Source organism: Rhinolophus hipposideros, assembly GCF_964194185.1.
Source record: "Rhinolophus hipposideros genome assembly, chromosome: 15".
Taxonomy (NCBI): domain Eukaryota; kingdom Metazoa; phylum Chordata; class Mammalia; order Chiroptera; family Rhinolophidae; genus Rhinolophus; species Rhinolophus hipposideros.
The window spans coordinates 29297671-29325530 of record NC_138061.1 but is presented as its reverse complement, the minus strand read 5'-3'; the positions used below and the strand labels follow the sequence as shown (position 1 = coordinate 29325530).

General features: G+C 34.5%; 1 protein-coding gene across 3 annotated transcripts in view; it reads left to right on the top strand.

The window, feature by feature from the left end:
- Positions 1-27860, top strand: part of EXOC6 (exocyst complex component 6) — a 166361-nt gene that overhangs the window by 123470 nt on the left and 15031 nt on the right. For all 3 annotated transcript variants that reach the window (XM_081074011.1, XM_081074010.1, XM_081074012.1), the window contains exon 20: positions 10530-10603. In XM_081074011.1, the coding sequence (XP_080930137.1) occupies positions 10530-10603 (74 nt within the window). The remainder of the gene's footprint in view (positions 1-10529; positions 10604-27860) is intronic.

Here is a 27860-nt window from a genome sequence, read left to right as displayed (position 1 = left end):
TAAGGCTATTAAAGAAGTCTTGGGGTCAGGTACAGAGGGGTGAATCCCAGCCTGATGGAGACCCAGGTTCTGGCACTGTAGATAAGGAAAGGGAGAGACCAGGACTCAAAGACAAGCCACAGGCAAATCTCAGCTTCTTTTGTGATCATGCCTGTGGTTGTCTCTGCTCCTTAATACTTAGTGTCATGTATTACTTAGTCATTACTTAGTACAATATCATACATTCTGGACTCTGAACAAAAACATTACATCTTTCATGCTTATTTCATTCTCTTTCTGGTGCAAAAGAATTACCTACCCTCCGACTCATTACTTTTAGTGGTTGGTACATAGATCACTTAAAAATGCAACTTAGCTTTCTCTAATGAGTATTTTAAGAGAATTTTAAGTTTTCATCCTATTTAAGTTGTGTTTTTGTTAGTTAAATATAGAAAAAACTTTAAAATACAAAATTTATTAATATTAATGCAGTATGTTTGCTTTCTACATACTGGGGCAAGGAAAAAAGAAAGGGAAATAGAAAAAGGAATTTGGCTAGGTAGGAAGAAGGCTAGAATACATGATAAATTTGTGACGAGAAGGGATCTGCATACCATAAAAATCAACTGGGATATGCAGAAGATGGGCAGGCAGGTCAGATGTAGAATCCTAGAAGCTAAAAGATTGTTGAGTTTCCCCGCCCACCTGGTGATACACACGCACACGCTCACACACGCTCACGTGTTCCTCTGTCTACCTTGCAATCCTCTCTAAAAGAACCCTGCCAAGTAGTTGTCCAGCTGTTCTTGAACATCCAGTTTGGTAGATGAATCCTCTTCAGAAAAGAAGTTTCCATATACTACATCCTTCTTACCATTTCTCACATTGAGCTGAAATCACTTTCTCTCACCTTCTCTTGATGGACCTAGTTCTACCTAAGGCTAGTCACCACAAGTGCATATTGTGACGTGCAAATTAGAAAAGGTATTCCCACTAAAAGAAAAAAGTCCCCCATAGTTGTTCCCTTGATAGGAATTAGAAAAAGTTTACCCTTTGTCCCAGCTAAGGCACATGGCTTATCAAGTGAAATGTGAGCTAGATTTCAGTGCTCCCTTTCCCTTCTCCTCTCGTTACTTGGGCAACTATGTAGTAAGCAGTCTGACAACTAAGTATATGTAGTAGTTGTGCTTAGAGTCATCCAGAAAAAAAACAAATCCTTATCCACAAGCCAGTTATATGAAAACTGCTCTTATAGCCTTCCAAATTTTCTGAATGCCAGAAATCAACAATTCTTCTTACTGTTCTCAAATGATAGGATTTTAGATCCAAAGCTCTTTTAACAAACTAGTTTGATTGATTACCTCTGGTTTAATGTCTGAGACCCAAAGTTGAATACAGAGATACTCAGGTGTGGGGGAACCAGTATAACATATAGTCAGACTATCAAATGCGTTGTTCTGTATTCTGTAGTTTATTAGTAAAGCCCAAACTGTTACTACTTTTTTGTTTGCCAGAGTATACTCTCAAATCATGGAAGTTATAATGTTCTAAAATCTCTTTGTCTTTCTCCTTTTTTGTGATTGTTAAGCTCTGTTTTTCTTATCCTATACTTTTATATTGTTTTTTATTTTATGATTTTAAAGTTATCCCTATAAAATTTTATTTTAGGATTTGTCCCATAACTAGCCTATCAAGATCTTTTTATACCACAATTTAATATCATCTGCAGACTTGTAATCATACTTTTTGCATATTTAACAAGGTCATTAGCAAAGTGTTGAACAAAACCCGATGTCTGTAACTCAAGACACAGTACATCATCACTGGGCCCCAAACTGCGGTCTTCAGATGAGCAGCAGCAGTATCACCTGAGAACTTGTCAGAAATGCATATTCTTGGGCCCCAGTCTGCTGAATTGGGTACTTTGGGCACAGGACCCAGGAATTTCTCTTTGGATAGACCCTCCAGGGGATTCTGATGCACAGTAAAGTTTGAGAACCACAACTTACATGGTCCTCCTTTCATATTGACTTAGATCCATTATTCAGAATTTTATGGGTATCTTAAGATTTTTTCCAGCCAGTTACTAATTCCCTAATTGAATCTAACTCGTAGTTTTGCTGTTATGAGCAACTTTGTCAGATGCCTTACTGGCATATAGGGATAATAACGACCACTGAACTTTCCTTATCTACCAGTCTAATTACCCTTTCAAAGCAGAAAATTACACTACTCTGATTCCTTATAAACCCATATTTACTCATAGTAATTACTTTCTCTTCAAGAGGCTTAGAAACCATTACTTAAAAGTCTGTGACTGGTTCTTGGGATTAACATAAAATCCTACCAGTCTGTTTTGTGCTAGCAAGAGATCCAGAGTCCAAGGAAGTTGGGTAGCAGGAATCAAGACTGGAGACCATGAACACCGAATGGGGAATTCAAGAAAGGCTTAAGTCAAAGAATTTAAGCAATTGGAGGTGAGCGTAAAATATAAACATCAAGAATGGACTTTATTTTGAGTTAGATTTTCCTTTTATTTGGTTTGATCAGAAAAGCAGGATGTTTCTTTTTTCATCCTCTTATTTTGTAAAAACAGTATACATGTATTTCCCAGACCCCAAAATGTCAGTTCATAGGTAGAAACAAATAGCACATCTAGCTGAAGTTGGGGAGGTGGAAAGTTGGAAATAATTCAGTTTCTCATGTCATTCAGACACGTGCTTTTAGTTTTTGTTTTGTTTTACTTTTCTGATGATGACAGAATTAGCACTGATCCATCTACCTCACCTGTTTTTTCAAACAGTGTTTTGGTGCCCTTTTCCCTGATATTCCTTGTGACACACATGCTTGTGAATTAAACTAGCTTAAGCTAAAATTTCAGTTTGTAACTGAATTATTTAGCATGTAAAGTCAACTGATTTGTAGGAAGATTCATTTATTCAAATGTTTAATGAGAACCTGTTACCTGTTATACACTGGGAAATCGAAGATGAATCAGGCTTCAAAGATCTCACAAGCTCTTTGCTCGGGGAGGAGACAGACATGTAAATAACCATCATAAAACATAAAGTCTTCAGAGGAGTATATATTTTAGAGAGGGAGCAATTTTATATGCCATGGGGTTGAGAAGATTAGCTACATTAGAAGTGAAATCTGAGCTGTGTCTTAAAGGATGAGTAAGATTGCGTCTAAAGCAGGGAAGGGCATTCTGAGCAGAGGGAATAGCATAGGCAAAAGCACTGTGATGATCAAATGCTTAGGGAATCGTCAAACAGTCTTGTGTGGCTAGACTACAAGATGCATGATAAAAGTATTGAAAGATGGGGCTAAAAAAGTTGGACTCCTGAATGCTTGGACTTTATTTAATAAGCAATAGGGATCCACTGGAGCTTTTTAATCAGGACCATGACATGATGAAATCTCTGTCATAGAAGGTTAACTGTGTCATTCAAAAATTGAACCAAAAGGAGAGAAATACAGAAAGTAGCAAAACCTGTTTAAAAACTATTGAACTTTTTCATGTGAAGGATAAAAAGATTTTGATTTTGGGCAGTGGGAATGAAGAGAAGAGGATGGATTCCAGACATTTTGGAGGAGGAAATATATAAAATTAGTGAATGAGTAAAGGTGCAATTTGATATGAATTAGATGGCTCGTATCAGAGAATCACAGTGGAAGAGAACTAGGGAGGTGGCGTGTGAAGAGAGAGAAAAAGGAATAAAAGAGATTTAACAATCCAGGATAGACCAACATAGAATTTATAATTGTAAGCAACCTGCAGAATTCTATGCTCGTAGCATATTTGTTGAATAAATGACCAAATTAACAAATCAGGAAATCTCTATAATCTACATTTGTCTCTCCTAGAGTTATACCTTTGTTGTGAAAACGTTAAGGCCAGTTGATACTGCTGTACTTTAATTCAGGATCACTTAACTTCTTGATACAGGCATAACCGATCACTTGTAAAAATTTTTCACATTGATGACTATGTTTAAATGACTCTTAAACTTCATCTGTTTTGAGCTAAACCGTCATAGTTTCTTTAATGTTTTCTTATGGGATTATTTTCACTACCCTTTTGATCATTTTCCTTTGGATCTTTTTCTATTGTTCTTTTTTAACTCATACTAGGTCAAACTTGATAAAATGTCTGAGTTCAGGAATATAGAATCATGTGAACTTACATAGACCTTTTTTTAAATGCTGCCTTCAAATCCATCTTAAGATATTCTGAGTACATGTCAGGAAGTTGAGACCTTGGTTCCAGACCTGGCTCTTCCCTATGTTTTGGGCAAGTGGCTTTGGACATACCACTCAACAATCTAGAGGCCTAAATTTGTCCTTGAAATATGGTATTTGGAATTGATAATTTCCAAGATATATCCTAGTTCTAAGATTCAGAAGCAGCAAAAGTTGAGGCAAAGAAGAGTATGGGGCTTTGGAGTCATATATTAATTGTGTCATACCTACTATGTGCTTGGCATTTAGAAGATACAGTAGTAAGCAAAACAGAAAAGGATCTAACCCTCCTGGGGTTTAAGCTCGTTGAGGAGGTAGTCATTAAATAACTGCATGAATAAATATGATTAAATTGGTAAATTCTATAAAAGAAAAGTATGTGGCACTGTGAGAAAGTACAAGGTGTGATCAAACAATACAGTGAATATTTAAATAAAAAGAACTATTATAATAAATGACACTTTGCCATTAATCCCCTTCAAAATACTCCCCCTCTCTTCAGACATACTTTTCCCATCAGTCTTCACTTTCTGAAGCAGTTCTGGAAGTCCTCTTTTGTGGCTGTGTTTAGTTGCGCTGTCGTGGCTGCCGTGATGTCCTGAATCATTTTGACTTTGGGGAAGAGCCAGAAGTTGCGCGGTCCCAGAGTCAGTGAATAAGGTGGCTGAGGACACATCATAATGTTTTTATTGACTGAAATTGCCGTACCAGAAGCATGTGTGACATGGAGCCTTTCCGTTGTGATCAACAAATATGGTGAATGCTGCTGCCGAGTGCCATCCAACGGAAAGGCAGGGATCTTCAATAGGGGAAGTGGTGTGATGAAGCTGAGTAACAGTGTGTGACAAGTTTCAACTTGTTCGGTGCAGTCGGTTGGGTGCGAGCTACGGTTAAGAAAAGGTGTGTTTTAAAGTATGCCATAAATTATGGATCACAAACAAATATTAACATGAAATGGGCAAACAGTTTCATCCTCCATCATGATAATGCTTCTGGTGTGGCAATTACGGTCAAATAAAAACATTACGGTGTGCTTATTCACGGTGATAAGGTGCTTTCACCTGATCTGGTGCCGTTCGACTTCTGGCTCTTCCCCAAAGTCAAAATGACCATGAAAGGCAAATGTTTTGAATGGATTCAGGACATCGAGGTAGCTACAACAGCACAACTAAAGACACTCAAGAAAGAGGACTTCCAGAACTGCTTCAGAAAGTGGCAAGAATAATGGGATAAGTATGTTCGAAGCATGAGGGAGTATTTTGAGGGGGATTGATGGCAATATGTCTTACTGTAATACAATTTTTAAAAAATTAAACATTCACTGTATGTTTTGATCACACCTCATATAAGTAGCAGACCTAATTTAGATAAAAGTTGTATAGGTTGAGAATATTCGGTAGAGTCTATGCCATGAATGAAGTGGATGCTTTTGGTTAACTTGACCATAACCATAATACTGCTAAAACTGTGTGGTTGGAGAAGTCAGGAAGTCATAAAGGAACGCATCTTTGGAATTGCAAACATAGCCCCCTCCAAAAGTTGCACTGAACCTTTGATCCTATTATAGATTTTGTGTAAATTCAAGAGAAATCACTTCCTACATGGAAGAACATTTGCCAAGGTTAACATAAAGCTGATGTTCTAAATCTATTGAATGTGCTTTGCTTTATAGTATTTTTTAAACACCTGTTAGGTATGGGGCCACAATATAGGTACCTTACAAATGCAACTGTAAAGTATAGAGGAAAAGATCAAAATGTCTTCTTAAGTTCCTATAAAGGTATCTCAGAAATTCTTTGTATCACTAACAAAATACAGAATATTTCCAAAGCATCAGGCAATCAGAAAGATTGGAAGTACCCAGAATAGGTTTAGATGCACTTTTTCATGCATTCTATAGAAATACTTAAATGGGGAATACAGAAATACTTAAGTACAGAAATACTTAAATACTGAATCATCTCCTAAGAGTTTAACTTCTGAATCTATAGGCATTAGAAAAGCTCCAGATTGAAGAGTACTGGCACCTGTTTCAGTGGTGAGTTATTGAGGAATTTGTGAATCTCTAGGTGTGAAGGCCTTGGTCTTTATTCATTTTGGATAAAGGCTTAACCCACCTCAAAAGAAATGAAGCTTCTTTATAGACTTTTTTTGTGCATGACAGTAACCTCAGGGCTTCTAATTCTAGCCTTTAAAAAGACGCATACCCCAAAATAAAAGGATTCAGGGAAAAGCATATGGATGATATAAAATAATATTTAAATATCATTTTTAAAAGTAAGCTGGAGGCTATTATACTATTTGGCTATCTTAATTTATTCCTGGTTTTAATGGCATTTAAGGTGTCAGATTGAGGCCACTTTGCCCATGTTTAATTCCAAGAAAGGGCGAGGACTAGATACTACTTTATATAAAAGGAGAGTGATGAATGTAGAGGGGCATTTGGTCCAAGGGGCTTGTGTCCCACTGCTGCCAACCACTTGTGACAGAATGTAATTCTAAGAACTAAGAATTCTCTAAGACCCTTGATTCCCAGGCATAAGTTCTTCACCACCAAAAAACCCACTAGATGGTGCTCTTAGTCATCCCTTCTAATGACACATCTGGTAAACATAGGGTACTTTGCCTAGCCAGAATTTGAGTTCTAACTTGCTACTTTAAGTCTTCAGGTCTAGCAAGAAAGGAATGATCAGAAATCTGTTCAGTATGTAAATTATTTGGCATTTATAATCAGTCATTTATTTAGTTAGAAAATTATTTCATTATATATGCCCCTTCCTTATCATCCACAAGTGAAGTCTTGAGACGTTAGCCTAGCCTCCTCACCCTCCTTTTCAATCTTTTTTGACTGCATAGACACTTTTTCTTCCCCTTCTCCTACTCCCTGTCAATTCTTTCCACCCTGTGTAGATGTTTTCCAATTAAGATACATTCTTTACCTTGCAGCAAAGATAACTGCCTAGGACACAATTGTTCAAGCACTCATTCATTCTGCATTTAATTTTAGGGAAAGTTTCATGTTTTCATGGCAGGATACATACTTATACAGCCTGACTTGCTTTATTATGAAGGTGATGGGGAACCATTGAAAGATGTTAAGCTATGAAGTGGCACAAACCATATTTACATCTTACATAAATCACACTGGGAAAAGTGGATGCAGAGGTGGCACATAAGAAGCAGGGAGACCAGATAGGAGTATATTTTAATTATCAAGACAAGAAATGATAGCTTGAACTAAGGTAGAGACAGATTCAGACTCAAGATATTTTGAAGGTAGAAACAACAGGGTTGCCTGAATTTAAGTTTTAAAGATGTAAAGGAAAAAATAGGAAGCTGTTGATACATTGAATAGCATGTAATTACAAATGTCCTCTGTGCCAGATGATTATTAGAGATGGCTAAAAGATGAGAGGTTGAATATTTAATCAGATTCTGGATAAGCAGATTGAATGCCATGAGGTCTGAATTAACTATGTGATCATGGGCAAGTCACTTCACTTTTATTTTTCCTACCCTATAAAATCAAGGACCAGGTGACTTTTAAACTGAGCCTTCAAGGGACTGATGGAGGTATTTCAAAAAGGATGTCTCTTCTAGCTGCCCTCTTTAATAAATAAATTATTGTGATGGTCAAAGAAGACAGTGTGTGAGAAAGTGCATTGTAAACTGGAAAGTGCTATATAAATTTATGGTAGTTATAATTTTGACACTGAGCTCTTAGGTTTAATGCCAAGCAATGGGTCTTAAACTGCATTATCTTAAATAGGAAATGAGGAAGAAGAAAAATGACATTTTCAGCATAGAAAAATTTGGGGAGAGTAAGTAGATAATAATTGCAAGTATAATCAAAATTGAACTGATGTTTCTGCCTGATATATAAAGTAAGTCTCCCTGCGTTATAGGAAGTCTTTATTTTTGTGTATATGTGTATATATATGTGGTAATGGTGGAAGCTGAGCTAATATTTACAGTCTTGGTTGGTTGGAAATCACTAGGGATTCATAGTTAACTATTACTTAGAAATAACAGTCTAGGAGTGTGGCCAGAAAAGCTAACAGTATACGGGAGGTCCTTAAGAAAGGATTTTTTAAATTAAAAAACACTATGACTTTTAATAGGCTATTACAATTTTGCTTATTATTCTTTCATTAAGATCTGATGGTACTAAAGAAAGGCAACTCAGTTACCTGGGACACGGTAGGCAGGTGATGGGATTGCCACAGGATGAAATTATGCCCCTTTTCATTGTATGAAAAGACAGAGGTGTGAGTCAGTTATACTAAATAATGAAAAGCGTGACTAGATTTGTTCAATAAATCTTAGTTTTCTGGATATTGGGTAAGTGGATATAGGGTAAGTGTAGTCACCTATCTAATGGACATAACTACTTGGTACCTAGCAGAGAACGAAGAAGTAAGGGGGGGCGGGAATGGTGTACCTCTGAGTAACCAAAAAGTTACTTATAGTCAAAAAGTACGTACTGTATACTCAAAGGCATTTGTAAAACCCAAATGTGGGAGGGGCCCTTGTTCAGGCTGTATTTGCTCTTACTTTAGACACAATTCAGGTAGTTGACTAGCTAACTTACCAGCTCAAGAATATTAAAGATTACATATTAATGAGAGATTATATATGAAAAGATTACATATTAATAAGATGAGTAAGAGAACCGGGAGTAAGAATTTATATTAAAACTACAAGAGAAAAGGCAAGAAAATAACAAAAGCTAGACACAAGATCTCAACACAGCATTCTGAGCTATTTAGAAAACAGCTTTTAATACCATAGCAGCCCTGGAAATTTATTATATGGAATATAAAGTGTTTTGTTCTTACTTTCTATAGTTTTTTTTTTTAGAGGTATACTTGACATATTAGTGATCCAGAGAATTAAGAAAAGTTCAAATAATATTTAGTATACTCAAAAAAAATAAAAGATAAGGGAAGTTGCAGTTTAAAATTCCATCAAAAAATGCTTAAGATTAAAAAAAGTTTTGATGCTTAAAGCAAAGGTTATCATTATGTTAAAAACAACAGCAACAACAGAAATTTATTTTGAATTCTTTATTCCTTAAAACTGCCAGATAAATTAAGCTGTGCTAAGCTTTCATATGTTTATTGTTTTTAATCATTGATTTTGAGCCTTTCTAAACTATATTTCACACAAAATACACTAAACTTAAGAATTATTTTTGGGGGCAGCCGGTTAGCTCAATTGGTTAGAGCGTGGTGCTTTTAACAGAAGTTGCCAGTTCCATCCCCACATGGGCCACTGTGAGCTGCGCCCTCACTAACTAGATTGAAACAACTACTTGACTTGGAGCTGATGGGTCTTTTCAGAAAAACACACTTAAATTAAAAAATATATATATTGTATTATTTCAAGAACAATATAGGCTGAAAATTTAATTGATTTCTAAAATACTGGTCAGATAAATTCACAAATGGAAAATTTATAATGTTGTCTAAGAAAACTCAGATATTAATGGGGAGGAAGAATGATTGCAGGCATTCTTATTCTTATTAGAGAAGCTTGAGTGTAAAATGGTAGGGTCTTATTTTATGAGCCAAGTTTTTTGTCTTCAAAATTACTAACATTGGACTTGTTTTCAACTTAACTATAACAAGCTATGTGTTACAGTTTTTAAGTATAAAAGAACTGTTGAAAAAAATCTTGGAAATTTGGTTTTCTATCTTGTCTTAATAGATCTTTTAATTTTTAAAGAGGTGGGATTCCCTTATGGAAAAAAACTATTTAAAGATCTGAGCAGACATTCCTGCATCATCTTCATTTTGCTACTTAGAACATTTTACCTGTTGTCTGCATGTAAAGCTGACTTCTTACATGTCTGCCTATTATTGCTGTTAGAGGTAGGATTTTTATAGCACATATTCTGTAACAAAGCAGATTTTTTGAAATATGTTGACAGCCATGGAATTGGTATAGTTTCAAAATGCTTCTATAATCGTTCACCTAAGGCTAAAGAGTCAGAAAACTTCTCTTGATTGAAGTATATTACTACCTTGAACTTCATGTAGGATAACCGTTCTAAATTTATTGTAATTAAGGATTATAGTGATTAAATGTCAGATTAGAAGTTTAAAATTATTAAAATATTTGTGGTAATGGGTGTGGAAAACATTCTCAGTAATGGAAATTGAAGGTTATAGATAGTCTTCATTTGGAATGGTTACGTGTAAATATTATAATACATTTGTAATGGGTAGAAATTAATTTAGCGGTTAAACCCTTGTATATTTTGCAATCTTGTTTTTCTTTTTCTTCTTTTTTTTTTTTTGGAATAGTGTTTGCCAGCTCTGAGCCTGTGCCAGGATTCCAGGGGGATACCCTGCAGCTAGCATTCATTGACCTCAGACAAGTAAGATGTAATAATGTACTTCTCATTTATTGCCTCTACCTCTTGCCCTGTTTTTTTTAATGCTACAGGAATGCTTGTTTGCCTCAAAACAACCTTTCTTTACAAAAGTGCTTCTTTGATAACTATATTTGGCCCTTCTCTGTGAACCTATATCCATTCAGTGTTCTCAACTTCATGGAGCGTTCTCATCAGTGAATATTTAACGTAGTCATTACCTGCTAAGCACATAACTAAATAATAACTTTATTCTTTGTTTAATGACTTGAGGTTTAAATTGTTTTTTAATTATTTCATGGTCATATTGGTGGTATATAACATTAGTGTCAGGACCCAAGTGAAGTGTAAATTATTACAAATTAGATAGGAGCTCCTCTTGCTTCAACTTTTATCAATGGTAAAGAAAAATGTTTTCATAACTTTGATGTATGTCTCCAGAAAGAAGAATAAAACTAAAAAGGTAATTATATACTTACGTAATTCTTTTCTAGTCGCATTGACTTGAAGTATAGTAACAAATATAATTTTTTAATCTTATCAATTTTACTACTCTGTAACAACTCTATTTTCATTTTTAAATTTTCTTTCTATTAACCTTTTTCCATTTCCCCCATGTATATTTTTTTCTTATTCCTTTCTTCTTTCCCCCTCCTTTTTCTTTTTTTTTCTTAATCCCTGGATTAAGGAGTTTAATAAAGCTGGGAGGCACAGGAGTGTGGAGGAGGGGTGGATCCAAGTTAGAGGGCTCAGGAGTGCTAGAAATGACAAGAGTGACTGCTGCCCTTGGCAAGAAGAACCAAATGGAGATGTAATTAAAACAAAGCCACTGGGATATTGGTCTGTTTCTGGTGCCGTACCCTTTGGGGGATGGAGAGGACTGGAGATAGGGCTCCACCATTGGCATGAATAGACTTTACCACAGTAACGTTTAGAACAGAACCAATGTGAGCAATTTAGGAGCTCTGATTTCAGTAAATGTTTGAGAATAGAGCTATTTTTGCTGTCTTCCAAACCAGTATTCAATAAGTATTTATGAACTATTATGTATTTATGATTTGGAGAGAGGAGATGTGGTTGAAATAGACACAAAAGTAATGTAAGACTTGTTTCATCCTTTTGGAGCTTTAAAATCCTTTAGAGAAGCAAAACACCCATGAACTGGTTAGAATACTTATAAGACAGTGAGGCGTGTGGGAATAAATGGTATACCTTCAAGTCAGGCTCAGAAGTAAACTGGAAAAGCCATTCCAGTCTCTAAATTATGTCTGTAAAGCACTGGACATATTAAATATATTCATATTTATTTCTTTTTGCAATCAGTGCTCATGTATAATAATTATGCCAAATAAGGAACATTGTTATAGATAACCTAGATCTATAGATGATTAGCCTTACTAAATGGGGGAAGATAGTAGACAGTTCCAGTTTACCAGAGTATATTCTTTCTCTTGAATATAGATTCATTTCCTTTAGAAGGAGTTCTCTATTATAGTTCTATTGCCCTGAACAAGATAATCTAATACAGAAAACTGAGTCCTTTAGCAAGTTAGAAATAGGTTTGGTTGTATATTCATTTCCCATTGGGTTGTATATTCATTTCCCAATTAGGTTGTGGTAAGTTTCTCTATTGCAAAGACATGAATTGTTCCTCCAATCCAAAGAGTATGTGATTTAAAGATAGATCCCATTACATACAAATAATCTGGTTACAGAAAATTTGAAATTTATTATGTGATATGTTTTCAGTTCTGTGTGAATTTGTATAGTTTGTAATCTCATTGTAGGATTGTGGATAGGACCACATAATTTATGAAACTGTTGATATTCTTTTCCTTGTTGTCCAGATAAGTAGTTGATTCAATGCAGATTAAAACTCTGATGCCAGGCACTTTATTCCTTCAAAGACAATCATCATTTGACAGCAAAGTCCTCTTTATAAGCATATAGCTCACTAGGGAATTGTTATTAAGGCATACTTATAAATATTAATAAACATCTCAAGTCTTTTTGGTTGAATTTACTTTTCAAGTATGTGCACTTAAAGGCATTAAGTCCTGGTTTACTTTTCCTCATCAGTGTGATTTCTTTAAGAGACTTTCAAGTGAATAAAAAAATTTATGAAATATTTAGAATTCTAAAATCTATTATGACACATATGTAGAACTGTTAAAATAAAAGATTTATATAGAAATAACTAATATAAAACATAATTTTTTGTTTTGTAATACTTTCTTTAATTTTTCAATTGCAATTTTGACATCATATTATTAGTTTCAGGTGTACAACACAGTGATTAGACATTTATATAACATACATAGTGATCACCCCAAAAAATCCAGTACCCATCTGACACCATACATACTTATTGGAATACTACTGACTATATTCCTTATGTTATAACTACATCCCCATGAGTATTTTGTAACTACCAATTCGTAACTTAATCCCCTCCCCCCTTCACACATCCTCCAAATCCCTCACCACAATCCAACCTTCAAAATGCTCTCTGTATCTATAAGCTTGTTTCTGTTTTGTTTGTTCGTTTATCCTGTTTATTCATTTATCCTGTTCTCGAGTTCACTCATAAGTGAGATCATATGGCATCTGTCTTTCTCTGTCTGACTTACTCCACTCAGCACAATACCCTCTAGGTCCGTCCATGTTGTTGCACATGGCAAGATTTTATTCCTTTCTTATGGCTAAGTAGTATTCCATTATATATATGTACCACCTGTTCTTTAGTGATTCATCCATTGATGGACTGCCAGGTTGGCTCCATATCTTGGCTATTGTAAATAATGCTGTGACAAACATATGAGTGCACATATCCTTTGAAGTAGTATTTTGGGTTTCTGTGGATAAATACCCAGAGTGGGATTACTGGGTCCTTCTTTGTCTATTGTTATAGCCTTTGTTTTAAAGTCTATATTTTGTCTGGTATGAGTGTTGCTACCCCAGTTTTTTTTTTTTTCATTTTCATGAAATAATTTTTTCCATCCCTTTACGTTCAGTCTGTGTGTCTTTCGATCTGAAGTGAGTCTCTCATTGGCAGCATATGTAAGGGTTTTGTTTTCTTATCCATTCAGCCACCCTGTCTTTTGATTGGAGCATTTAATCCACTAACATTTAAAGTAATTGTTGATAGGTATGTAGTTATTGCCATTTTACTATTTTTTATCTTTTTTCTTCTTAAAGAGGTCCCTTTAACATTTCTTGTAATACTGGTATAAAACACAATTTTAAAGTATGGTAGTTAATATACAGTGAAAGTGACTACTGGATGCAAAATTTTGATGAGCTAATTTTTTATGTGTTAATTTTTCTAGTTTTAAAAGGGGCTTAAAGTCATTTTCCCTGACTATTAATGTTAAAATTTATTCATACTCTGTTCTTATTCTTTTGCATTTTAAAGCAAGAAGATGCAATTAATTCTTGTCTTTAGCTGCTGGACCACTGTGACATAACTTGAATTTTATGATTTCAGAGGTCTGGATTTAATAACTTCATAAGGATGTTTCACCTATATTGGTTTTTCAAATTAATTCATAAATAGTTAAGTGGTGAAATGCCAAGTATGGGAACTGGACAAAAATAAAATTGAAAACTAAAGTCTCACATGAGGTGATACAAGCTTTTTGTATCAGATGTCAGTGATTATTTAAATAAGGATGCCTTAAGTTTCAATCGTGTTATGTTCCTGACTTCATAAAGGTATTTCATAGCATATTATTTTAACACTTTTATATGAAGTAATATATCACTAAACATAAAGAGGGTGTTAACACTTTTATTTACATTTCAGTTGGTTTCTACACTTTTTCTTCTTTTTTCCCAGTCTGTGATCCATTTCTGTCTTAATAGGGCGGCTGACAGTTCTTTTCAAGTATACTTAGAAAGGCAAAAGAGCCCTTTTCATAGTACTTATAAGGGGTCATGCTTCTGTTTTTTTGGTTTAAATTTGATACTGCTTCATGAATTGCTGGGTATGAAAGATTAGGAAGTAGGTCCAGTGGTCAGATTTTACCTGCCCACCCGGACTTTGCCCTGAGGTCAAACTCCTGATATTTGCTGTTCTGAATAGAGAAGTTGATGACAAGTATGAGCTGATACAAGAGGAAAGTTAGAACCATATCAAAGCTGAAGGCAAGAGAATTGGGACTCAATGAGAAACTGTAGCTAAAAGATGGATCATCAGAATTGCCCTCTTCTAAAGAAAAGGAAATAGCTGACCTGTGAGTGAAAAGACTTTATCGTACTGCCAATCACATGCTTGCTAATGGAAGCCAGTTATCTCAACAATATCTTAAGGCCAACTGCCCCGAAGACAATGTGGAGGATTAGCAGTACTGGTACTGCATTATGTGAATATACTTCCTCAGTCTATTTTAAATATGCTGTTTGAACATGATTTGTATGTGTAAACTTTTTTCACAAGTAAAGCCTATCATCCTCCTACCCCTGCTTCTGAAATTGTCACTAAATGAAGAAGGACTTTGAAATACTTATGTGTGTCTTTTTGCTTTTACAAAGACCATCTATTTTGTTAAATACAATCTTTCAAATGGATTTCAAATAGGTAAAATCTTTTGACAATGTACGAAAACCTTCAAATTCTTAAATTATTTTTATTATAAGACTATATAATATACAGTATTCACTGATAATTTTTTATAAGTTGTTCTTAATACATAGAAATATTTCACTAAATATCACTAGAAAATGAGGTATCCCATATAACTGAATTATCCAGGTAAGTAAAGATTAGTTTTTAATCACCAAAACTTTTTAAATGTAGCCAATTTAACTGGAAACTTTAAAAATACATGTCTCACCTCCATAGCTTCTTATTGAACATAATTCTTACAGTAAATGGAGTATCTATGGCTCACTAATTTTAATACTAAATCCTCTTTATTTGGTCCTATTTCTCTTTGTGTAAGTTAGATTAGTAAGATATCATTGCTGCATTTGACAATATCTTGATAAACTTTTAGACAAGATGGAGAAGTTTAGGTAGGTTGAATTATAATGCAGTTAGGTAGGTTTGAAGCTAATAAAGCAATCTCTTGCTCAAAAAGTGTTGGTTAATGTATTATTATCACCGTAGAGCAGTGTTTCCCAAAGAGTTTTTCTAGGAACACTGATTTCTCAAGATGAGAAAAGATTGCTTTAAAAAAAAAAAAAGTCCAAGTCAGGTAAGTTTGGGAAACACTTTATACTCTAATTGCCTCTTACAGACTTACCATGTGCATTCGAATTGTAAGAACTGAGAAATTCTGCAGTAACCCAGCATTTCCCAAACTCATCACAGAACACCTCCCTCATTCATTCTGGATTGTATTACATGAAACATAATTTGTGAAGTGCTGCTTTAAGTCAAGACTCTGGCAACACCCTCTAGATGTCTGTCTTTGACAGTTTGGGATCAACAAATATTTTAAATGATGACTTGGATATAAGAAATAGGAATTATATGTATAGATTGCACAAAGCTAGAAGAGCTTTGAATATAGCTGATATATAGCTTTGAATATAGCTTTGAATATATATATATATATTTGAATATATATATATATGTATATATATATAGCTTTGAATATAGATGATAGGAGACAGAATCAAAGTGCTCTCAGTAGGCTTGAGTGATAAGCCAAAGCCAACAAAGTTAAATTTAGCAAGGAAAATATTAAGTGCTCTATTGAACTTTTTAAAATTAAGTTTTAAAAAGTACAGCCTATAGGAAATCTGACTTCTAATATGAAAAAGATCTAGTAGTTTCAGTTAACCTCCAAATGAACCAACATTGTGGTGGAAATTCTTAGATTGTGGTATTTGGGTTAGACCACTGTGCTTTGGGGCTAAGACTATTTCTCAAGCGATGCATGATGACATAGATACTCACCAATTGGAGAGCACATAAGAGAACTATTTAATAGAAGGCTAGTGAGGGATCAGATACCTTGTCATATGAAGAGCCTTTTAAACATCTGGGAATATTTAGTCTAAAGCTTTAGAGAGGTATACTTTTGTAGAGCAACTCAAATATGTGATTCTTATTAGCCTAGATATGAGTCAAGTATATCATTTTCTTTTTCCTATTAAAATCCTATGTCATAAAAATTATCTTACAATTTTTCTTTTCCTATCCAGGATTAGATCCTATTTTCAAGTATTTGATTTTGGGCAAACTAGTGAAAAGAGGAGTGACCATTCCTCTGAACTATGAGTAGAGAATTTGAGAATTTAAATTGTGCAAAATATATTTGGATCTCACAGAACTTTTCAAATGTTTTTGAAGTATAACATGCATTCAGGCAAATCATAGGTGTACTATTGCAATTTTTCAAAAAGTGAGTGCATCTCTCTAACACCCAGATCAAGAAAGAAAACTGGACCAGTAAGTACCTCAAAAGAGCTATCAACTTTTTGGTTCTGCTTTCTTTCGCTCAATGTTATGTGTGTGGAATTTACCCATGTTGTTACATGTAGTTGTGGTTTGTTCATTCCCTTTGCTGTGTAGTCTGCCGATACATAAATATACCATAATTTATACATTCTACTAGTGGTGGACATATGAATTGATCCCAATTTTCCTGTTACAGACTGTGCTAACATGACATTCTTTTACATGTCCCTTGGTGAACATACGCACACATTTCTGTTGAGGTATTTACCTAGGAGTGGAATTGCTGAGTTGGGGTGGTATGTATGTGATCAGTTTTGATGGACACTGTGAAGCGGTTTTCCAGAGCAAGGTTGCTAGTTTATGCGTCAGTGTGGAAGAATTCTCGTTGCCCTGCATCCCTGTCACCACTTGGTATTATCTCTCTTACTTTTTAGCCATTCCAGTAGGTACACAGTAGTTTTACATTGTGGTTTTAATGTGCATTTCCTTGATTTACAAAATTAAACTCCCTTTGATATATTTATTGTCCATTTGAATATCATCTTTTGTGAATAACCTGTTCAGGTTTTTTGCCATGTTTTTCCTATTGCATTGTCTATTTCTTACTGATTTGTAGAAGTTCTTTGTATATCCTGCATATGAGTCCTTTGTCAAATATATGTATTGCAAATATCTTCTGCTCTATGGCTTGTCTGTTCACTCTTAGTGGTTGGTGTCTTTTGATGAACAGAAGTTTATAATTTTAATGAAATTCAATTTATCATTTTTCCCCCCTTTATGGCTCTTTTTAATGTCCTGTTTAAGTAGTTGTTGCCTACCCCTGAAATTATATTTTCCTATGTTTTCTTCTAAAAGTTTATTGTTTTACTATTCACATTTAGATTTATAATCCATCTGAAATTGATTTTTGTGCTTAGTGTAGGGTATAAGGTTCAAGATTCGTATTGTTTCCATATGGTTATGGAAATGACCCAGCATTGTATATTGAAAAGAATTGGATCTCATAGCATTTTAATTTAAAATAATTGTAAAACACAAAACTGAGACATAAATGATATGTGCTTTTAATGTACACGTAAGATGGTTTCCATTATCTTCCAGTTGCTTACATTATCTTCCACATGCTTACATTTCATGGTTCATGCCATTCCTCATTAGCAAATTAGTTGTAGGGTTGAAGTTTTTTAATAGCAGCCTAACTATACTCTCGCCACATCAAAGATACATTTAAAAATAAAGTAATTCTAGGGTAAATATTCATAACAACATAGGCAATACAAAAGTAAAAAAGCTAAACTATAAGTCCATGAGGACAAGAATATTGCCTTTTTTATTCATTGTTGTATATTCATTGCTTAACACGAATCCTGGCACACAGTAAACAATAAATGTTGAATAAGTGAATGCAAAAAGTGATTTTTGGTGCACAAGCACCCTATTAGGCATTGAGATATTCCACATAAGTTAATGTTCCACATAAAAATTCTTTAAAAGCAGTAAATTTTGGGGGGAGAGGAGTTATCACTGTGTGAGGGATATAAATGATAAATGCTAACTAGTGAAAAAAAAAGAGGCTATATCTTATATATTCTAGATTCAAATTCTTGGATTTCATTCCTACTCTTCAAAATACTAATTTTATGACCTTGTACAAGTTACATAATTTCTTTGTGTATCAGTTCTCTTATCAATAAAAAGGGAATAATAATGAATATTCTTTATAAAGTTCTTTTTAAGCTTAAGTGAGATTTTGTAGTAAACTACTCAGGCCATAGTGAACATTTGATACTATTTTTTTTTTATATTTTAAAATAAAATAGCCATATGGATGCAAAAAAATAAATAAAAGCAGTAAATTTCTATTTCAATTATTTTTAATGAGAGTATTACTAAAAATAAACACATTTCTTTGCCTTCTCAAATAAAAAGTGTAACAAATATAAACGTTTCTTGATTTATCTTGGTCATCTTTAGGGATACTAAAATAGTACTGTAAGTAATTACTAAGAAATGTTGTCATTGCTCCAAAACAAACTGCTTATTCTTTTATTGATAAAGAAATATTCCGGACAGGGCAATTCTAGGGATTTAGACAATGGCAATATATACTTCAAAGTGATCAATAATGACAATGTAAAACAGAACTTAAAGCAGCATATCCTAAACTACTGGCATTTGGGATGGTGAGTCATGAAGAAAGTAAACTATGGTCAAATAAGTTTAGGAAATCCTACATACTGTGTCCCTCTCTTGTAAAGTCACAATTTCATTAGCACATTAAAGGCTTTGAGAAGTGTATCTCTTTTCCCCCCCAAACCTGTTGGAGTACTGACTACTTTTCACAAGTGAAAATCTCTTACTGTCCTGCAAAAGCAGTGTTCTATGGCACACCGTTTAAAAACACTGAATCATCTGGAACACTACTGTATTACATTAATGTATGGATGCCTAGAACTGTGTGGTTAAAACAGAGGGGTATGATAGCAAATAGATATGCCTCTCAGTAGAGAGATTAAATTTAAATATTACAGTGTAAATAATACAAAAATGATGAAAAATAGTAGTAAGTTTTCAAAAATAGTTTGTTAAACTTCCTTTTTTATAAAAACACATTCAGATGACTTTGGAAGGATAATAATTACTAGAGGATTAATGCTGCTTAGATGCAGTAAACCAGTCAGTCAGTCATACAGAATAACTTGTTTTTAAGAAGCATGAAACGGTAACACAGGATTGCTGGTGAAGAATGAAAAGATTTAAGTGTGAAATTAAAATACCAGCTCGTGTGGAGTTCAGATCCTAGCAGTTGTCAGATTCCTTAGTGAATCATCAAGGCTGTTGTTACTGAGCCACTGTATGCATAGTTGGAGAGAAATAAAGAATATATTCGCTACTTTTTTTCTTTTACTAATACACCGTAAATGAGATGGGGAAAATTTGAAGGGGAGAGATTTTAATAAAATGATCAAGGTAAGTTCTGTATTTTCTATGTGTTGTAAAGAGTGTCTCATTATTAAAAAGGAAATACAGTTGAAGTGACTTTTTTCAAGATCATTGCACCTTAAGACAGAAAATCTAATACCAAAATAAGGACTTTAAAACAAAGTCAAACTTCCCCAAAGAAAATAGTGGCTCTTACTATTTAGTGGTACTAAAAATGTGATGAAAAAAGTTTTAAGTTCTTTAGAACTTAAAGAAACTTTTTGCCCAGATGGTTTACTTTACAAGCCAGCTTAACTGTAAGCACCTACAGATACAAAGGGAGAAGGGGTAGGGGAACAAAAGCAACTTTGTTCAGTTGGTCTTTTTTACCTGACACCAAGTCCATCCTAGCAGGCAAGGGAAGAGTTTTACACCTAAATATATTCTTTCTCCTGCCATTACTTCTTTGATCTGACATAATTTAAAGAACACATTTGTGACCCTACACGTGTGTCTTGTTATTAATGGTACGCAGGGAAGATTCTCTGCCTCCAGATGAATTCATGGACCGTTCTGAATATTAAGCCAGTCCTTTTTAGTGTTTTCTTTTTTAACTTTATCAGTTCCTGGAACTTGACTCGCTCTATGTGTATCCCGATCCAGTACTATCTTGTTCAGTTAGGACAAGAGTATAGTCTGTAAGATTTTTTTAAAGAGGCAACCCATAAAACTACTCACTTCGCAGATCTGTTTTCTTAATTATGTATGTCATCAACATATATGCCATTTTCTTTCATGATAAATTCCAAATCTGGGCTTTTCGATACAACATACTAAGCAACCATTAGACATGGCTATTAACTTATTTGACTACTTTTATATCTACCACTTTGTAGAGAAGTCTATTAGGAATGATTTGGAGCTTTTTATTGATTTGTTTCCCTCTTTGAAAACTTCAACTCCATGGACAGGAATTGGTTATAACATAGATTGCTTTGCATAAACGTCTTACATGCCCTTACATCAGAGATTCTAATTTAGGGACCATGGATTGGTTCCTAGGAGATTTGTGCAAAATTTTGTGTGTATTTTTCTGAGAAGAGGATCTAATGTTTTCAACAGATTCTCAGACTCATCGTATATGACCTAACAATAGTTATCTAACCCTCACTGTTCTAGGGAAACTGAAAACTGTCCAGATTAAGACAGACCACCAAGAACTGCCCCGTTTTCAGATAGTTCTTCATTTACTTGACAAATATTTGAGCACCTGCTCTGGGCAATGTTTTAAGTCCTGGGGATACAGTGGATGCTGGGGATACAGTGGTGAGCAGGAATGGCAAGATCCCGTTCTCCTCATCTTACTTTGTTAGAGGGAGATCCACAACAAACAGTGATAACTTCAAATAGCTTTAGATAGAATTTCAAATAGCTTTAGCTCCTGTGAGAAAAATAAAAAAGGTTAATGTGATAGTGACTGGGGGTGAGATGGACCACTTCAGACTGGGTTGTCAAGGAAAACCTCTAAGGAGGCAACATTTGAGGAGATGCCCAAGTGTGTAGGATAGCATCACATGCATTTTACGTACTAACCTCATTTCCTCTCCTCCCTTCACTTTCCCCTGGCCCTAACTTTTCTCAGTTACTAAGTTGTATTTATCATGTATGTATTTTTGTAAGTTGCTTTAAAAATCCCTTTGGAACAAGCAGTGTGTAAATAAATTAAGTGTTTATTAGTAGAATCCTAAAACTGCAGTAAATAGAATACGTATGTATGGATTTTCATTTATTTCTTCCTTTACTCATTCATTTCTTCAACAAATGTTTATTGAGTACCTACGATAGCCAGCAATGGGGGAAGCAGAATTGAACAGCACGCAATAAAATAAGACCTAGACAGTTTGAGAGATGAAATACTTGGGATCAATGAAGGTAAAGTGAAAAAAAAGATAAAGACTGTTAGATTCAGAAAGATACCTTGCTAAAGGATAGAAATTAAGGAGTATAAAAGAAAGCTACTGAGATATCCGAATGGTGTGCTGAGAAGGACACAATTGTGTAGGAAATCAGGAAACAAAGTGGAATCCTGCTTCTCTTAATAACTACTGTACGACTTTGGAAAGTGTTTCCTGAGCTATTTCAACTCTATGTTAATGGTTTAATGAAATCTGTGAGGAAAAATGTACATTTAACTTCTGGAAGAGATCTTCTTCATGGTATGCTTAATCTTTATTGCTAAAAAATTAGTGAATTGTGTGACGCTTGCTTTGCAGAGGTCATTAATTGATTAAGTCATTAGTTACCATCTCTCTGTACTTAGCATACTTCCTCAGGGTGAATGCGAGGATGGTGTGCCAGATGAAGAGCATAGTTCTCGCACACAAATAATGTTTCATAAGGGAAGTATCCTGGGCACCCTCCTGCTTATTCTCATTATCCCCCTCACCTACTACTTTCACTTTTTTTACATGGTCTGGTAATCCTTCTCCACAATACCCCTAAATGGTTGTAAAGTTTAAGAAAGAAATTCAAATGTACTTCACCATAGAAAGATAGGAGAACCTGATAAAGATATACTTGTATTTGACTCAAAATGAACAACTTTGGATTCTACCTAAAGGGACATGAACAAGCCTTGAAGTTATAAAGGAATTGTTTGGCCATAATTCTTGCCATGGAGACTGGGCGTCTGCCAAGACTTTACTTTGAAATTTCTGTCTTCTGTTTCTAATCTTAAGGCATCATAACATACAATTCTTTTGCCACTAGTCCAGTTTATTCTTTTATGATGAGGAAGAAGGCACTTTTAAATAACAATTATTTCCACTATAATTAAACAAATCTTCTTTTGTTTGCATTATATTTGTTACTATATTGTATACACACTCTGCTTGCTTAAACTTGCCCCTGTGACTACTTCACAGGAACTTTCTTTAGAAGTTTTAAAGTCTTTGACTTCTTAAAGTATTAATGGGATTTGCCAAAGTTGTAGTATCTGAATGCTTCACTAGATATAGTAGCAGGACAACAAGCTTGTTCACACAGCTCCTCCAGCAAGCATTTTTTTTTCTTAGACAATCCTAAATTCATTTGAAGTGCCAAAGAATTAAAGGAAGATGTATTTGGGTTTACTCTTGAATATAACAAGACTAGACATCTCACAAAGTTTACCTTAAGGTCCAGATATTAGACAAGTATGCTGCCCTTTGGGAGAGCTTAGATTATAAAGGATTATCTTGAACCTAAATGTCTTTTGCTTTTTGTTCCCGTGTCATAATTCTGGTACTTTACAGTTTATATGCTTAACTATGTATGTGATTCATGCTCATACCTTCAGTTACTGATACAAATTTTGAACTCAGATTCTTGTGATTATTTTAAGAGTAAAGGTTAGAGAGGCCCTATCTCCAAATACAGTCACATTAGGAGTTAGAGCTTCAAAATATGAACTTTGGGGGAGACACAATTCAATTCGTAACACTCAGACTAACAAAACGGAGAGAACTTGTCACCAGTAAATGTTAAAAGAAGCTATGTGGAGAGAAGGAGCATGATGTCGGTTAGAAATTTGTATCTACATAAAGAAAGGAACAGCTTTAGAGAAGGAATAAATAAAGGTTAAAAAAGAAAAGGTTAGAGCTGTTTTGCAGTTTGTAAAATTAACCCTCTAATATGATTTTTTGGAAACCAGAAAAACAAATAAGCAAACAAAACACCATGATAATTACAAAAATAATACATGCCCACTGGTTTTCAAAATTTTTTATTTTTAAGGCATTAGAGACTCACAAGAAGTTACAAATATAGTTCAGAGACGTCCTATGTACACTTTACTAGGCTCCCCCATGGTAATTGTTTATATAGCTATCTATAATTATCAAAATCAGGAAATTGACATTGCATGCTTGCTATTTAAAACAATGGCAAAAAAATCGGGTATGTAGAAGTGTATAAAGAGAAAGCTCTCTAGTTTCTCAGGGTCATCAGTGTGTTTCCCTGCAGACCTTTTATAATCACTTAAATACAGAGACATGCACCCACTTGTGTGCCACATGTAGAATTATTTGCTTTTCGGGGGGGAAATGGATCATTTATGCTATAATTTACATTTTTCATGCAACGCTACATGATTTCATATTGGTAAATATGTATCTATTTTATTTTTCATTTCTTCATAATGTTCTATGGTATAAATATGCAATAATTTATTAAACAAGTCCTCTTTTGTATGGAGTCTCCAGTTTTTCTTCATATAAATAATGCTGCAGTTAATATTCTCAGACATGTATATTGAGCACTTAATGTATTTCTGTAGGCCTTTTAGAAGTGGATTACTGCGTATTGCCAAAATATCACATACATTTATAGTATAAAAAATATGCTAGTCAGAATTATTTTTGAAAGAAGTGCTTAAGTTAGCAATATTACAGTAAACAAAATTAATAGATTTATGGGAAAAATTGTTCGTGTTAAGTGTGCATTTGAACAAATATGGAATATTTCTTATTTATAATATGAGCCTTTTTATACTGTGATTAATTTTGAGGTAAATTTTCAGTGTTATGCAAGGAATAAGTCTTTGTCTCCATAGGCTGGGAATTACAATCCAGTGCATAATGTAAGAGAGGCAGTCTCAAATTTAAATGCCTTTAGTTATTAATATTTTTGCTATTTTTTTCACTGAAAGGGATAGGTTAAAATTTTTTAGAGAAGTCTGTCAGCAATAAAGGATAGTGATATTCTGGCCTTTGATAAATATTACACATTCATTATTAAATAATCATCTCAGTATTGGTACTGTCCAATAGGGAACTTTATCCTTCCTCTCAAAATTCACATTTTTACCAAATTTTATATTTTATAAGAAGTAATATTTTTTCTCTAATAGTTACTTTATCTTATTGAATGGAAATGTTCCTCTTCTTTTCTGTTACAGATTTCTTTGAGTTGGGAGAATAGTTTATGAGAAGTTTAAATATTTAAATACTTTGCCAGAAAAACAGCAAAAACGCATGTGTATTTCATACATTAATGAGTATTATAGCCAGAAAGACCATATTCTCTGTTACGATGTTTTTGCTGTATAAAACAAAATTCCCTAGACTGCCTATATATTTGCCATATCCAGTGTGAATCTTAAAACAGTGTTCTAAAAAACCTTACCAAGCATTTTTTTGAAAGCAGATTGGTTACAGGTACAAATAAAAGGAAATCTTGTGTAAATTAAGCCAGCCTAATCTAGTTGTTCAAGCACTTAATTTATAAATTGAGGAAATTAGATTCTAATTCTACATTACATATAAATTTGAAAAAGACAATCTCTCTGAAGATCAGTTTCTCCTATTATAAAGTATAGGCGAGCCTGCACTTCGCTGGAATGAGTTGTTCAAGTGAAAAGATACACACAAATATAACTAATGGTCTGAGATAGAGATAAAGAAAAATTAACAGTAGGTTAATCAGGATCCACTATAGGTAATCTATGTGTGAAAGACTCACAGCCTCAACATATATTTATGAAACTCTTTTCCAGTGGTTTAAATTAAAAGCTTTTTCTTGTGCATTAATCTCTCTGCTTTTCCTTTGTGGCCATGTTTTGTCACAGAAAAGACAAAATCCTTAAACTTTTGCTTCTCAAAGTGTTCTGTGCAATATAATTTAGTTCAGTTCAACAAGCTTTTATTGAGTACCCTAATGGAGAAAGAAGATCTATTATCCTGCCCTTGAAGGACTCATAACTTGGCTGGAAAGTGAAAGCAAACATAGCCAAAAAACTAGGTATATCCATATGTACATACTCCAAACTTGAAGAAGTTCTCAGTGGCCCACAGAGCCACCCATCCTCTCAAATTTAGATGACTCAGGGAATTCAACACCGCTAACATTCAGCTAGCACTTGGAAGGGATGCATTCTGCCACACACACACACACACACACACACACACACACACACACAGTGCAAAAAAATGTATACACATTTTAAGAAAGGAAACAATATAAAAATTGTAATAATATATACCGATAAAAAAAGATGAATGCAAGTCACATTTAACTTCTGCAATTACAAGAGGTGCTCAAAGTGGTTACCATCAGTGTCCAGACACTTCTGATTACGGCAAACTACTGCTTGAGCAACGCTGACCAAAGTGTCCACTTGTATACATTTTTTGGCACCCCAGGGATAGATTAGATAGATAGATAGATAGATAGATAGATAGATAGATAGATCAATCGATACTAGATATCCATCCATATATTAAAAGAAATTTAGCTTAGTGTCTCTTAAGATCCAAGTGGATATATATATATATATATATATATATATAGTCATGATGAAAATTTTTACTAATATATGTCAAAAGGATGAAATTGTTGAAGGGATTATTTGATTTGAGAATTAAACATTTATAGTATTTTTGCCTGAACTTCCTCCTTAGGTGCACATTACAATGCTTCATACTTAATGTTAAGTGACAGGTTAGTCCGTAGAGTGTTTTACAATTTATAGTTCTTTTTCACTGACTCACACGTTTTCTTACATTTTAAATCACCTTTCAGTTACCTTTAGTCTGTGATTCAGTGATTTTCTTGGTCATGAAATCCTAAGACTTGAAAATTGGAAGGAACTTCAGAAAAATCTTACCAAACCTCCTGGAAGCTCTCTCCTTAACGAGGACTCTTGCTGCTGCTGCAGTTCCTTGATAGAGCCTACATTCAAATAGAGACTTGTCTGCCCTTTTGAAAACCTCAGAGCAGCCTTCACCACTTCTTCCTGGACCTGGTCAGACATTGTCATATCTGACACTTCCTCACCATACATCCATCATTCTAGAAGATTAAAACATTTGATTATTCAGTATAGTTCAGTACTTTCTCCCTACTCTTTCCACTTTCTTACTCCACTCTTTCCCACCTCCCCAACCTTTTTCCTGTTTATTCGTTCCTTGGTTTGTTGACACTTGCATTTTCACTTCTTCTAGCCCTCTTACACCTTCATTCCTGTGTAAATGGCCCTACAGCTTCAACTGTTGGGCAGAATGTTTTCTTCACCTCCTTGTCCCAGAATTCTGAGGATCCTGCTAAGCCTGTAGCCCTCTCTAGTGGTAGCTACATATTCTTTCACGTGCTCCACAGTGTTACTGAGAGATTGCTTTTCTCCTACTTCCCCTTTTTCCATTTACAGACTATTGTCCTTCCATTCTTGAGTGAAAGCTCCAGCCCCTTTGAGCCTCCTCATTCATCTCTATCACCATCAACCTCTCACTGTTGCTGTGCAATCAGTTTACCTGTATTCACACTCATTCTCATTTCCCTTCCTTCAGACTCATGATAGGTAGCCATTTTATTCAAGGTGCTCTCATCTTCCTATGCCCTTGACCCCATCTTTCCTATGGGACTTTATTTCATTATTCATCTACCTTTCTTCTGCTTTATCCTTTTCCTAACTACCTTAGCTTAAAAACATGTTCACATCTTTCTTATTTGAGAGAGAGGAGGGGAGGGAGGCAGGGAAAATATCCTTTCTAATCTCATTCTAGCTATTTCCAATCTCTTCTCCTTTGCATCCGGTTTCCTTAAAAGAATGATTTATCATTGATCATATGCTTATTTCCTCATTTCTCATCCATTCCTCATTCCACTACTCTCTGCTTTGCCATACTGCTGAAACACTATTCACTTAGTTCAGTGGGGAAAGCCAATAGATGTTGTAGCCCTTATTTTACTGGTTCTTTCTGCTGCATTTGATAATGTCGATTATGTCCTCTATAAAATCTTTCTTCTTCAAAGGCTATACTCTGACATTTTTTTTCTGTGTCTTTTGTGGCTTCCTTTTCTACCCCCTAGATGTTGGGATCCCTAAGGTTTCTGTCCATAGAACACTGCTCTCTCTACACTTTACTTGGGTGAACTCATGCACTTTCATCTTATCTC